Raw genomic sequence first — 14,919 nt, 5'->3', positions numbered from 1 at the left:
TATATGTATGTGTATTCTTATTATTACAAATTTATTATTTTATTAGTGTGTCTGTTTGTTGCTGTAGTTAACCTTTGGTTGACAATTCAGCTGTGTATGTTTTGTGTTTTTCCTTTTTACTCCTTGGCGTTGATTCGTTGAATCAAACTGGAGATTGGAAACTGATTGCATCTCAAAACTTCAAAATAATTTTTTTTACCAATGTTCACCAAAATGGGGGGGGGCGGGGGTGTGAGACTGGCAAAAATCCGTCTTTCGTTTATTAAGGTCCACCCAAATACTACATGCAAACAGAACATTTAATAAAAGACATAAATATTTCAATTATTGTAAATGCATAATTTTATTATGTTCCTCTATAGGTAGTATAGCCGAATGGAGATAACAACAATGGTATATGATAATGTTGACCAGCCACACATTTAACCACAATCTCAATAAATGGATAAAAACATTCCGCTCCTAAACCGTCGTAATATTTCTGAACATCGAACTGTAATTTATAAATTCCACTTGTAAAATAATTTGTTTCTAATAGTTGACTGGCGCGACCATCTTTGTCAGTTACGGCCTGTTTCAATTCCTGCCACTGGTGATTCTCCAACAGACGGTATACAGTTAATGGAACCTCAGCAGCCGCCTTGCCTAGGGATGTATCCAAAATATGGGTGGACAAGGTGCGACTATCTTTCGGCATCTCAGGTTCTAAGCCCTAAAAGATAAAAAGAAATGTTTTTAATATAATAATAGTTTTGCCTTTTTAAATATATCTAAGTAATTCAAGTATTACCTCTCCTGTTTCCACACGTAAGCGTATACGTTCCCATCCAGAACTCATTTTGAACTGTTTATATAATACATTAAAGACATTTAAATGATTGTAGATTATTCATAGTTTGTCTTCTTTTTTTCTTTTCATTTATCTCCATATACTGATTGTACAAGTATGTACAAATATTTCTTCATTATAATCTTTTTATCTTGTATCTATATCTGAATGTCAGCATACATGAGCTGATTTTGATGCATGTGCCTGTGTATCTGTCTGTTATCGCTTGCGAATAAACAGTTAAATTGTAATATTTTTATCTCTAGATCACGGTAGAAGATTGTTTGTAAGAATTTATGAATAAATACATATGTATGTACATATGTACAATGTACATATGTACATATGTTATTGTATATACAGTTAAACAAATAATAGTAATAATTACACTGTCCAACAAATTGAGACTTTTTGATTGGAACAGAATAACGACCCTATAATTCTGAAAGGGCATGTTGAGTAGATCATTTTTGTAGAATAAACTTATAGTCCACCTGGGGCCTATTTCACTAAGCTACAAGTTCACAATTACAAGTGTTTTTGCCTGTAAAATTGTGAACTTGTGAATAATTGCGTTTCATCAAAATACAATTACAAGTTTGTAGCTTGTAGTGTGCACCCTGTAGACAAAAGCTACTAGAAAAAAGAAGAAGAGCTAATAATGAATTGATGATGACAAAAGGGTTTTGTTTTGAAGTTTTTTTTTTTTTTTTGTGTTTTGACAATTGGAAAGATTGTAAACAATAACAAAAGATTGTAAACAATAACAAATGAACAGAATATATAATTTAGATGGCTGAAATAAAAATCTCGGCCATTTTCCTAAAAAAGATAGGTTTCGAGGAAGGAAAGATAGTGAAATTCGTTCTTTTTTTCGATCGTACTGGCCAAAGAAGGAAGAAGGTGGAGTTCGTGGCGCAAATTTATTTAACAATTTTTATATTTTTGAAGTAAATTTTTTTTATTTGGAAGTTAAAAAAAAAAAAATTCATAAATAATCTTAAAACTAAAGGATCTTAAAACTAAATAGTCTTGAAACTAAATGATTTTAAAACTAAAGAATAAAAAAAAAAAAAAAAAAAACTAAGAAACCGCCAGCCACTTCAACAGGACTCCATCCATCGTGGGAACAGCAGCATTAGCACCACCACGCCTGGGGTGCTAGGGTATATTTGGTGATATTCCGACGAAGTACAGTGAAATACACCGGGACATATAGACGGACGTTCAATTCGGTTCCTTTTCTTTAAGAAAATAAGAAAAAAAAAAAGAAATATTTATAAAATAAAAAAAAAGGTGATTAGTGAAATATTTATATAAAAAAATAGGAAGTCTTAAGTATCGCAAAGTCCATCCCGCGTGTGAACCTTAACCACGCGTGCGCGAGTTAGGTTAGAGCTCTGGCCTAGGGAACAGTGAGTCGCGAGGTTAATTAACCCAAGATTTTCCTAAATCCTATATAGGTAATTCTCCTATACAAAAAAAAAATTTATAAATGAATATATATAAATAAATAAATAAAAGGAATTAGAGAATTCTAAATATTAATAGTACCTCGAACCACTTAGACATTTAGACACGTCACTGACAGGAAATATCCATCTACCCTATCCTCACCCGGGAGATTCTTCTGCAAAATTAGTTGGCCGCCAGGGAATAGAGCGGGAAAGCAGTAACGCTAGATTTAAAAAGATACATTATAAATTATTATTATTAAAAGAAATTTTATTAAATTAAACTAAAAGCTTAAAATTAAAATTTAAAACTAAAATCTAAGAAAAGAAAATTTAAAACTAAAATCGTAAATTTAAAATTTAAAACTAAAATCTTAAAGCTAAATTTTTAAAACTGAATCTTAAAGCTAAAATTTGAAATTTTTAAACAAAAACAAAATTTTTGTACATTTTTATTTCTAAAGTAAATTTTGTTAATAATTCATTTTTTTGTTTGTATAAATTCATTCTTTATTAATAAACCGAAACTTTTATAATGTTTAAATGAAATTGCTACTTTTCAAGTTCTTTTTTTTTAAAATGATTTACTAAAATTCAGTAAACGCGGCGGTAAGTAGGGAAGGTATTGTTTGCGGGGAAAGTTTGGGACATTCTTACGATAGGATGTCATGGCGGGATTCAATCCCGAGTGGGTGGGTTATCTCCTGGCAACAACATCAGCCAGGAGAAGAAATTGTTCGGTAGATAGGTACGCAGGGAAATAAAAGAAAAGAAAAAAAAAAAAAAAAAAAAAACAAGAGAAACTACTTTGAGCCCCTTTAACTTAAATATACTATTGCTGGTATGATTTTTGTGATAGTGTGTGTTTTCGATCCGGATTGCTGGCAAGGACCACCCCCTCCGGCGAGTTCCCAGCCAGGTAAACGCGAGCATACCAGCGCCGCCGGCAATCTGGCCACCTTGTTTCTTTGTGTTTATTTTGTTTTCTGTTTGTTCAATGAACAAACAGATGTTTGACAGACACACCAGCCCATACACTACAAGCTACAAATCTACAAGTCATACTTCTACAAGTAGTTTTGTTTCACTAAACTAAATTTGCACTTGTAAACTTGTAGAATTGTAGAAAAAAAGCTTAGGGTCGACGGAGACCCTCAGAAAAATTTTTACAAGTTACAAGTGAATGATAAATTGAAATAAAATTAGATTTTTAACTATTTTTTAATAAAAATTAGTTAAAATAAACACAAAATCCAAAATTTTTAATATTAATTAGCATTTGGTTACCTTAATATAGAAAGGCCCTAACTCGTGTTTTTTTAATCCGAATTTTTTTGTTAAATATGATATATGATTGGACCATTTATCGAAATAATTAAAAATCTGGTCTTATAAAAAACACGAATTAGGGGCTTTCTATATTAAAGTAACGATTTATTTATTTTGTTTACTATTAAATAGGTTTCATATATGCTGAAGTTATGCCACCTAATTTTAAGGCGATTGATGTAGGGTATCATATGGTCGGGCTTCACAGACTATACTTTCTTACTTGTTTTTTTTTTGCCTTTGGGAATAGCCACTTTGGAAATCTGAACATATATAGACAATTCTAAATTAGTACCCAAAATTGCAAAAGTATTTACTTTTATGATAAAAGTATATCAAGTATATAAAGTATAATATTTTTGTATATTATATACAATTTCATTTGTTTTTGCTAACCAAAAATATACATATATTTAGGCAGCAAAAGATTTAAAAATGAAAAATTTTCATTTTGTCTTCTAGCTGCAACGTAAAATATTTTGTAAGGCAAAATATTTTTGGAAAAACTGCGACAAATATTTCTACCATGAAGCTTGTGCATATATGGAATTGGAAAATAGTATTTATATTTTTAGTATGTATACAATGAAATATTATCTTGTTAAATATTTGTTGCAGTTTTCATGTAAAATTATGATTTTTTTTGCAATTTTTTGACTTTTTAGTAGTAATTTTAAACTCTGCTTTTATCAGTCCCCGCACATTTTCCGATAGATTGGGTATAAACAAGTAAGAGAGCTATATTCGGCTATGCCGAATCTTATATACTCTTCAACAAATTATACACTGCGTCCCATAACTATAAATACAAAATACTTTTGTATATTTTCTCAAGTTAAAACAAATGTTAACAGTATTACCTGTATATCCGAAATAAGAATGAAGTTAAATTATGAAAAATAATAAAACAATTCAGTTCTCCTTTATTATACTATTTAAAAAAATATAACAAAATTATTTAGTGTTTCACAACTATAAATACAAATAACTTAAAATGCAAAAATTCAAAGAAAAATGAGTTTTTAATAATGTGTAAGCCCTCCATTTTTCTGAATCAATTCGAAAATTCGATCAGGCATACTGTCAACAAGTTTTTTTCTTATATCTTCAGTTATTGATTTCCAGGCATCGATAACGGCTTAAGGTGAAAAACGGTTGCATATTGACGATTTTCAGCATAAATTTTACGTGATAATAGTCCCCAAATGTTCTCAATCGGATTTTGATCTGGGGAACATGCGGGCCATTGAAGTACTTCGATATTTTTTGAAGATAACCATCCCTTTGTCTGACGACTTACATGAACAGATGCATTATCTTGTTGAAAAATATAATGTTGTTCATTACTGCTGTCCAAAAAAGGCACAAATTTATCTTCAAGTAATTTTATATACTCCGTAGAATTCATTTTGGTACTTGGAAATGCCAAATCAAGCATACCGTCTGCACAAAAAGCTCCCCAAACCATTAATGAACCGCCTCCGAAATTTCTTTTTGAGAAATATCGTGGTTCTTTGCGAAGATCTCTCCAATAGCTGTTAAACCATCTGGACCATCAAGATTGAACTTTTTCTCATCGGAAAAAATCACCTGCCAATAGACAAAAGTTCAATTTAATCTTACCATTAACAAGAGTTATTGACTTACCTTGCTCCAGGAAGTTTGTAGATTTCTTTTAGCAAATTCAAGACGTGCACTTTTGTGACGAGGTAACAATCTTGGCGCGGACAAGAGTTTTTGACGGACAATGGTCTTAGAATTCTTAAGAAGCCTACTTATGGTTGATTTCGACACATTTACTTGACACTCACTTATTATTTGTTTGAGACTCTTCATTGAGTTGCTGGCGCAATTTATTATATTTCGCTTGTCCCTTTCAGACAGCTTTTTTTTTGGGCCACCACTTTTCTTTTTACCATAAGAGTCCGGATTTTTGGCAAAATTTGTGACTACCACATGTGAACGGTTGATTTTTCTAGCAATTTCTCGAAAACTTAAATCATTTTTTAAATATACTGAAATTTGACCTTTTTCAAAATCGCTAAGATATGGACCACGCGGCATTTTACTTCAAATTTTTTTAAATTGCAAAATAAAAATAAATAACTGTTTTATTTTCATGTCTTTACCATTCTTCTTCGTTTATCACAAAGTGTAATTATAGTTATGAAACACTAACAAAATATTAATTCACAATTTCTCTCTTAAAAAAATGAAGTGGTATTTCAAATTTTAGAAAATATGAGATCACTTAATGTACTCTTAAAAATAATTAAAGGTTTAATAAATATTGTTCTAACTTTAAAAGAAATATCAAAAATAAAGTGTAATTATAGTAATGCAACGCAGTGTACTTCAAAATACAAATTTTAAATTTTGTTAGGTAAACAAAATTTATTTTTTTTCCAAAGTTGTTTTTTTCATTTTTTGGAAAAAAATATTTTTCGAATTGTTATTTTAAAAATTTAAAATTTTTTTTTTAAATTTTAAAAAAAAATTTTGGTTTTTTAATTTTTTTTTTGATGAAAAAAAAATTCGTTTTAAAAAATATTTTTTATATAAGAAATATTATTGAAATATGTTATATTGCGTTTTTATAGAATATTTTAGCATTTTGAGTAATAATAAATAAGAATTGTAATTTTTTCTACAATTCTACAAGTTTACAAGTGCAAATTTAGTTTAGTGAAACAAAACCACTTGTAGAAGTATGATTTGTAGACTTGTAACTTGTAAAATTCACTTGTAGCTACAAACTTGTAATTGTATTTTGATGAAACACAATTATTCACAAGTTCACAATTTTACAGACAAAAACACTTGTAATTGTGAACTTGTAGCTTAGTGAAATAGGCCCCTGGGGCCTATTTCACTAAACTACAATTCTACAAGTTTACAAGTTACAATTACAAGTCTTATTCTTACAAGTGCTGATGAATTGTGTTTCATTAAAATTTTCACAACACTTGTAGCTTTTTGCACTTGTAAACTACAATTTCTACAATTACAAGTTCTTGTACAATGTACATATATATTGTGATATTAATTTACCAATTCTTATTTATTATTACTCAAAATGCTTAAATATCCTATAAAAACGCAATATAACATATTTCAATAATATTTCTTATATAAAAAATATTTTTTAATCCGAATTTTTTTTTTTCACCAAAAAAAAAAAAATGAAAAAACCAAAAAATTTTTTAAAAATTTTAAAATTTAAAAAAAAATATCGAAAAATATTTTTTTCCAAAAAATTTAAAAAACAACAAATTTTGTTTACTTAAAAATATTTTAAATTTGTATTTTGAAGTATAATTTGGTAAAGGGTATATAAGATTTGGCACAGCCGAATATAGATTTTCGATTATTTCGATAAATGGTCACTTCATATATCATATTTAGCAAAAAAATTTCGACTTACAAAATTTTTATTAAAAAATAGTTAAAAATCAAATTTTATTTCAATTTATAATTCACTTGTAACTTGTAAAAAATTGTCTGAGGGTCTCCGTCGACCCTAAGCCTTTATTCTACAATTCTACAAGTTTACAAGTGCAAATTTAGTTTAGTGAAACAAAACCACTTGTAGAAGTATGACTTGTAGACTTGTTACTTGTAAAATTCACTTGTAGCTACAAACTTGTAATTGTATTTTGATGAAACACAATTATTCACAAGTTCACAATTTTACAGGCAAAAACACTTGTAATTGTGAACTTGTAGCTTAGTGAAATAGGCCCCTGGTCTGATTTTTTTTACAGTGAGTTTTTTGATCGAAGGGAGCAGTATACTAACTGAAAAACTGTTGTAAGTTAATGTCTAAGAGAATTCTTATGTCAGAGTTATATTGTGGAATTTTATGGGGATCAAATTTGTGGAAGATCTTAACCCTCTAGGTCCTCTCCTTAGGGATCAATTTGACCCTTTTTCGAGAAAATAAAAAAAAATCTTTTCAAAAAGGACATTTAAGGATTAAAACATGCGACGAACCAAAGATACCCAAGATGTAAATAATGCTCTTTACGCTTAATTAGCAAAATTACACGCCACCTTGGGTCTCATATTTTTTAATCCGAATAAGTTGATATACATATAAATAGTCCACGAGAAGATCTACAAAGATCATACACATGTAGGTTATCACTTTTAGGTCAAGAGTTAATTAGGGTTATTTATTTATTTTTTTTTAATTTTGCTCGATCTTTTTTTAGTTTTTTAGACATGTCGGCTACGGAGGTTAAAATTTTTTTTAAATATCATCTATATTTGCGATACAATTTTGAATACTACAACTTGCTAACAGTTATCTCGTTCATATAAAAAGTTACAAGCACACAAAGTTGGAACATGTAAAAATGACCGTATTTTTACGTTTTTTCCCAAACAAGTCCCTATATTTTTCTTTGGGATTATATACAATTTTTATATGGTACGAAAAGAGAACCTAATGCGAAAGCGTGTAATATAAAACTTGGCTAAATTAAGCGGACCTAGTCGCCCCCAGACCTATCCAAACTTCGTCAATTTAAAAAAAAATTTAAAAAAAAATTTCTAAAAAGGTAAAACACATATCGTCGACAATATACGTACAAAGTTAAGGTAAATAACGTCACAGTAGGCACTTAAAAAAAACTCAGTTTTTGGAACACATTTTCCCCCTTTTAGGAATTTTGGTATTTGAAATAAAAACTGTCAAAAATTATAATGCCTTTGATTTAAGGTCATTTGGATATACAATATTTCTAAATTTAACAAGTAAGAGTGCTAAATTCGGCTGTGTAGAATTTTTTTTTTTAAATTTAATTTTTTTTTTTGTTTTTTCATTTTTTTTTTGTGAAAATTTTTTTTCTTCTGATTTTGACCCATTGTAGGTACATTTTACTATGGTCTTATATACGTCGTAGCAAATGTCTTTGAAATATCTATTATTAGATATCCATATTGTCTATATTAATGTCTTAGTAATCCAGATATAGGTCAAAAATAGGTCAAAAATCGAGGTTGTCTTGGTTTTTTCCTCATATCTCAGCCATTTGTGGACCGATTTTGCTGATTTTAAATAGCAAAATTCTCGAAAGCATTATTGAAGATTTGGATCCCGAAGATATCTGGGGTCTTCAGAAAATTGATTTCAACAGACAGACGGACAGACGGACTCCGGAGCTTAATCGACTCCGCTATCTAGAAGGATCCAGAATATATATACTTTATAGGGTCGGAAATGAAAAATGTAGAAATTACAAACGGAATGACAAACTTATATATACCCTTCTCACGAAGGTGAAGGGTATAAAAATGTACATTAATTCAAATTTTATATTTTTGTTCTTGTAAAATCCATATATTATTTCTTTTTAGTTTCAAGGTAAATGAGTCCGATAAATTCATAAAATTATTTTATTTCACTAAAATGATAATCTTTGAAGTCCTAAGGTTTTCACCAATACCAACAATTTATACAAAAATCTTGTATTTATTCATCAGGAGATCCACAAAACTTTCTCCCTTTTGAAAAATCTTAACGTTTTTCTGTATATTCCATAGAAAATGTGTTTTGGAAAAAACATAAAAAATACGCCCTTTTTATATGTTCCAACTTTGGATGCATGTAACTTTTTATATGGACGAGATAACTATTAGCAAGTTATTTTTGTAGTATTCGAAATTTTATCGCAAATATAGATGATATTTTAAAAAAAAAATTTGAACCTCCGTAGGCCCGACATGTCTAAAAAACTAAAAAAAAGATCGTTAGTATACTGCTCCCTTTGATCAAAAATGAAAACTTTGATACACTGTAAAAAATAATTCAGACTAGCTGGACTATAAGTTTATTCTACAAAAATGATCTACTCAACATGCCCTTTCAGAATTATAGGGTCGCTATTCTGTTCCAAAAGAGTTGTTGGACAGTGTTATTAAATGATATTTTGATAATAAGAAGGGTAATGTTGTGTTCCAACGGTCAATTTACGCAAGGTTATAAGCATTGGCGATTGAGTGGCCGACTGAGAGGTCATAATTGGCTTATCGAACTCATCTCTTAATATGTCCACTGCTTTAGGGGTGCTTTTTTATGACATGTGGCTTCATATTGTTACCACACAGAGAAAACATATTCGTGATAGCAACCGAATTTGTTGCCAATCGAATGATTCTTCCTTAGTGATCGAATTTTACAGTTGTGGCTACAGAATTGGAAAGGGTAACAACAGTTTGGTTGCTTCAACCGAAATTCTTCTCTATCAACTGACTTTCTGTTGATAGAACTGAAAAATTCGATGTGTTCAACCGAATCATTCGATTGGCAACAAATTCGGTTGCTATCACGAATATGTTTTCTCTGTGCACAAGCCGAAAAGTCCCATATTTTCTGTAACCAAATTGTAACACTCCGATTGTTCCAGAAAAACTTACAACCGGGAGGTTATGGCGTTATAGTGTACATCAATATATGGGCAAAAACTATTTTCATGTAAAATCTATGAAACCGTACTTAATTGTACTTTATTTCATAACCCCATATTCATAATCAATTTTTAAATTTATGAAAGGTTTATAAAAGAAAATTCCCCATACAAAATTCGTTTTAAAAACCTTTGAGAAATTTAAAAATGGATATAGCCTTAAGTGTTTATGATTTTGAGAAGGTTAGGTTAACAGGCAGCCATCCCGACGTACAGATCACTTGGTCCATTTAGTTGGTCCCTTTGTATTGCCTGAAAAGAGAGTATAAAGGAGAGAGGGAGAAGTAAAGATAATCATTCTGATAATCATACAGGTAGGTTCACACACCCTCTTGAAAAGAGAATAGAAATGAGAGAGGCAGGTGGGTTCGCACACACAAATCTTATCTGAGCGATCTCATAGTAACAAATGTTTTAATTTTTACTGACTTCAGTCGCTCGACATCAGCTTAAGCTCTAAATAGAGGCTTTATGTATTGTGGTCCAGTAGTACAAATATGGTTCTAAATTCTATGTACAGGTTTTTTGAAAAAAAAATTTAAGTAAAATTGTGCTTTTTTAGATGTTTCTCCACATAAGTAATGATAACTCTAAAACGGTTACTCCGATATTATCAAAATAAACTTAGAAAAATTTAAATATACATAACCTATATTCCGTTTAATCGGCTCAGTAGTTTCGGATTTATAATAACAAATCGAAGCAAAAAATATATTTTTTACGTGAAAAATCTAAAACGGCAGAAATTGTTCAGATTTAATGGCCACGTATAATAGCAACAAAATGAGATATATATCATAAAAACCGATTGATTCTTTTCTAATTTATTCACAATTAAGTGAATTCGTCCATATTCACAAAATTTTAGTTTTTTGTTTGATATACATAAAATTTAGCAGTTAATGTTCTTCTTTCGATTGATTGAATTTTGAAATAATTTTCCCCATGCTATGTACAAATTTTAACTAACATATATATTGTGTTTCAATCGGCTCAGTAGTTTCGGAGTTATCAAAGTATATTTATACAAGTACATGCAAGTGATCAGCTGTTTATTTTTTTCTCCTTTGTAAATACTTGTGAGATTGTCAAAATTTTTTACTTTTTTGTTTTTCTTTCTGTTTGTTTACATTTTTTGTATATGAAAATATTAATAAAAAAAAAATAATTTTGAAAATTTTTAATAATAAAAGTAAAAATAACAATTGGAATTATGTGTTTCATATCATTGTGCAAAAAAGATGTACAAGTGGCAGTGGTGACTTATTCTATTTACGAAAAGACCCGATTAAAAGGCAACGTGAGTGAAATTTGTGGCAAAAATGTTCAACTGTTTTTGACAATCTCACAATGTTTTACACAAACAAAATTAATGTTGTTTTTTTTATTGTTGATTTGTTGTAGAGTTGCATGTACTTGTATAAATATACTTTGGGAGTTATAATAACAAATTGAAGCAAAAATAAATTTTTTACGTGAAAATAATAACAAAACACATATAAAATTTCCACTCAAAGTTTCAATTTTTTTAAAACAAAAAAAATTGGTATTTCACGTAAAAAATATATTGTAAGTTTATTTTAATAATACCGGACTAACCGTTTTTGAGTTATCATTAAGTATGTGAGGAAACGTCTAACAAAATTTTGTAATTTTACTAAAAAATTTTAAAAAAAATCTCTCCATAGAATTGAAATATTTGACCATTTTAGGTAGCCATGTTGCATCAAATCTATATAGTGGTTATTCACTAGTAGAGGTACAATACTACTTGAAATAACATTTGCAGGAGTAAATTTATGGAGCCACATTAACACGTTTTAAGGTTGACTTTAGTTCTCAAAACTCAAAATTTTATATAAAATTGTTTGGCATTTTCTTTAATTGCTTTAACAATATCAATATTGATATTATGTTTACAAATTGCTTGTGGTTTTTGTAAAAGTTGTTTATACAAAACATTTTTAAATTGTACCAAATGAGTCGCGGTAGTACCACGGTACTTTAGAAGGTCAAAATGTACCAAAAAAAAGTACAATTGTGCCAACTTTAACATCCCTGGTCTCTAATGCGCAACTTACATACATGTGGATAATGGAATGCCGCATAGGAATTGTATGTCCCCGCCAGACTTTATTTCACCAAGTTCCCTATTGTATCTTCGTGCCTTTGTACCCACATGAATACGACTATTGAATGTCTCGCCGTCCTATTTAAGGATGCCTGGAATTTCTGGACCAGATTCCATGTCGTATATACACATATCAGAGATTTTATCAGTGTATATACGAATATCCGCTCTTTTAATAGCCGTTTTTCAGCCTGAATAATAGTACATCCATTTGGAATTCTCTTTGTCAACCTGTGAGGTGAGATCGATAACCTTGCATTCTAATAGGATTGTAAAACATTTCATTTTCTGATAGCTTTTGTCCTTCTGTACTATTTGTTTGTACATCCTTTTGCTATCGGACCTGTAGTTTGGAAGAGACAGATTTATAACGCATTTGAACGGAATTATAGCATATAGGCAATTTCATGAATACGTACATATATCAACCACGACTGAAATAATAAAAACCCTTGAAACTTTTTTCATGATGAGAAAACATATAGCTATGTTAAGGTATTTAATTAGTATGTAGTAGGCTAAGCGCCCAATTAGTATGTAGTAGAGTTTCGTGTTCGGTTTTAACCGAAACCGGAAATTATTCATCGGTTTTAACTGTTAATCTATTTTCAGTAGAAAAATTAAAAATTTAGAAATGAAAAACAAACTTGTTCATCCTATTTCTCTAAAAACAAAAAGATGTAAAAATATTCACTCTTTTTAATACGAAATATGATTTATAAACCTATGATAAATTTAAAAATTGTTTATGAATACGACCTATAGTTATTTTCAAATATCCGATAAAAGTATTGAGTTAAAAACATATTTGGCCATCTAAAATGGGTTATGGATTTGAGAATTTTTTCCCTAAAGTTCAACAATTTTCAAATTTGATTTCATTTAAAATAATTAATGTAAAGTTAGCTTTTCAAAAAGTATAAACTCCCAATACACCTTTTTAGACAGTTTTTAGATAACTTAAAAGAAATAAAATACTTTTTAAAAATTTTTAAATTCAAATGCATATAACTTTGGAGTCAGTAACGATTTTTAAATAATTATTTTTTGGTTTGCCATATACATTTGTTGTTAGTCTAATAAAAGAAAAATGGAGAAAATCGGGAAATATTTGGACCCGCTGTTATTAAAACACTGGAGTAGGGTGGATAAAAATGTTGATAATTAAATTTCAAATGCGAATATCTCCTAAGTTATAAGAGATAATTGATAGCTACGACGAGGTTTTTCTTTCGACGAGGAGATTCTATATATGTAATGGTTTTGAAATCGGAATACAGCCGAAGAAATAGGATCGTTTTAAAATTTGAACATACCCGAGGTGTCCTACTTTGGGGAACCATGGCCGCACCCCTGGTGGGCCCATGCAGTCAAAATTAAAAACTTAAACTCAACAACACTTCTTCTTTGCGCAAGACAAATTTCATTCATATCGGATTAAGGGTTTAGAAGTTACAGATTTATTTCCATCTTTTTTATACCCTACACCACCATAGTGGGGAGGGTATAATGCGTTTGTGCAGATGTTTGTAACGCCCAAAAATATTAATCTAAAGTATACTGATCGACTTGTAATCACTTTCATATACAAATATCCTCCCGAAATTGGACTTTATCGGTCATAAATGTTTAATTTATATAGGTTTCTACACAAATTTCGCTCAAAATAAGTTTTATATATATGAAATTCATGTCACCAAATTTTATTACGATCGGTCCATAATTAGTCATAGCTCCCATATTGACCAGCTTCCGAAAATCACTTTAACGTGCATAAATCTCTTAAGAATATTAGTATACACACAAAATTCAACAACAATAACTTTCATATAGACATAAATCACACAACCTAATTTCATGGTGATCGGTCCATAACTGATCATAGCTCCCACTTCCGAAAATCAGACACGAATATAAATTATTGATATTTTAAAAGAAAAATATTTTTGCATATTTACTTGGTGTAGGGTATTATATGGTCGGGCTTGACCGACAATACTTTCTTACTTGTTTTTCTCATACCACTGTGTGGCATTAACGTGTCATGGAGATTATTAATAACATTAAAATTTAACCAATTTTTTTACATTTATATCTCTTTAGAAAGATAATTATATACATACAAATTTCGTTTATTTTACATTAAAATGCAAAACTAATAATTTACCTAGCGTTTACACATGCAAGTAACAGTTCGAAAAACACAATACATTCACACTTTTGCACTAACACAAGCACACATGCAGCCACTTACAGCTCACTGCCTAGTGAATTTCGATGGACAGTGATTTTTTGACACTTACTGCAATAAAGTGTCAAAAACACAAACAGAGTTGCCTAACTAAAAAAATTTAAAAAAAATTACTGGATTGTGGTAAAATAATTATTATATTTTTAACTTATTTTATGTATATTTGTAAAAAAAATTGTTTTTTCTCTTCAAATATGAATAAAGAACGCTATTAAATTAATTTAAGAGCACTAATCTCATTAAAGTAATAATAATAATTATTTATAACAATTATTTCCCTACAAATATATGTATCCTAGGCAACTCTTAATAATAATGTGTTTACGTTTTGACGACATTTTTAAAATGAACTTTTACTTGCATGTGTAAACGCTCAAGCAACTTGTAGACATTTCGATGTATTTTCGACATTTTCGATAATAATACGTATTCTCAACTTTCCTCAATCTACTTGC

The 14,919-nt window shown here is 29.5% G+C and overlaps 1 protein-coding gene across 1 annotated transcript; it reads right to left on the bottom strand.

The window, feature by feature from the left end:
• Positions 1-318: 318 nt before the first annotated feature.
• Positions 319-939, bottom strand: LOC135957213 (uncharacterized). Its single transcript, XM_065507908.1, has 2 exons — positions 791-939; positions 319-712 (listed from the first exon to the last, which is right to left on the bottom strand). The coding sequence occupies exons 1-2, from the start codon at positions 836-838 to the stop codon at positions 347-349; spliced, it is 414 nt and encodes a 137-aa protein (XP_065363980.1). The 5' UTR covers positions 839-939; the 3' UTR covers positions 319-346.
• Between the last annotated feature and the right edge of the window lie 13,980 nt (positions 940-14,919).

The sequence above is a fragment of the Calliphora vicina genome, chromosome 4 (assembly GCF_958450345.1).
Source record: "Calliphora vicina chromosome 4, idCalVici1.1, whole genome shotgun sequence".
Classification (NCBI taxonomy): Eukaryota; Metazoa; Arthropoda; class Insecta; order Diptera; family Calliphoridae; genus Calliphora; species Calliphora vicina.
Note: the sequence above shows the minus strand (reverse complement) of the source record. Positions and strands in the feature narration are given on the sequence as shown.

Bases quoted from the DNA above. Each gene is read 5' to 3' on its own strand.
- LOC135957213 (XM_065507908.1), bottom strand. From the start codon at position 838: ATGAGTTCTGGATGGGAACGTATACGCTTACGTGTGGAAACAGGAGAG. The intron at 713-790 runs GTAATACTTGAA...TTTATCTTTTAG, and splicing joins TACGTGTGGAAACAGGAGAG to GGCTTAGAACCTGAGATGCC.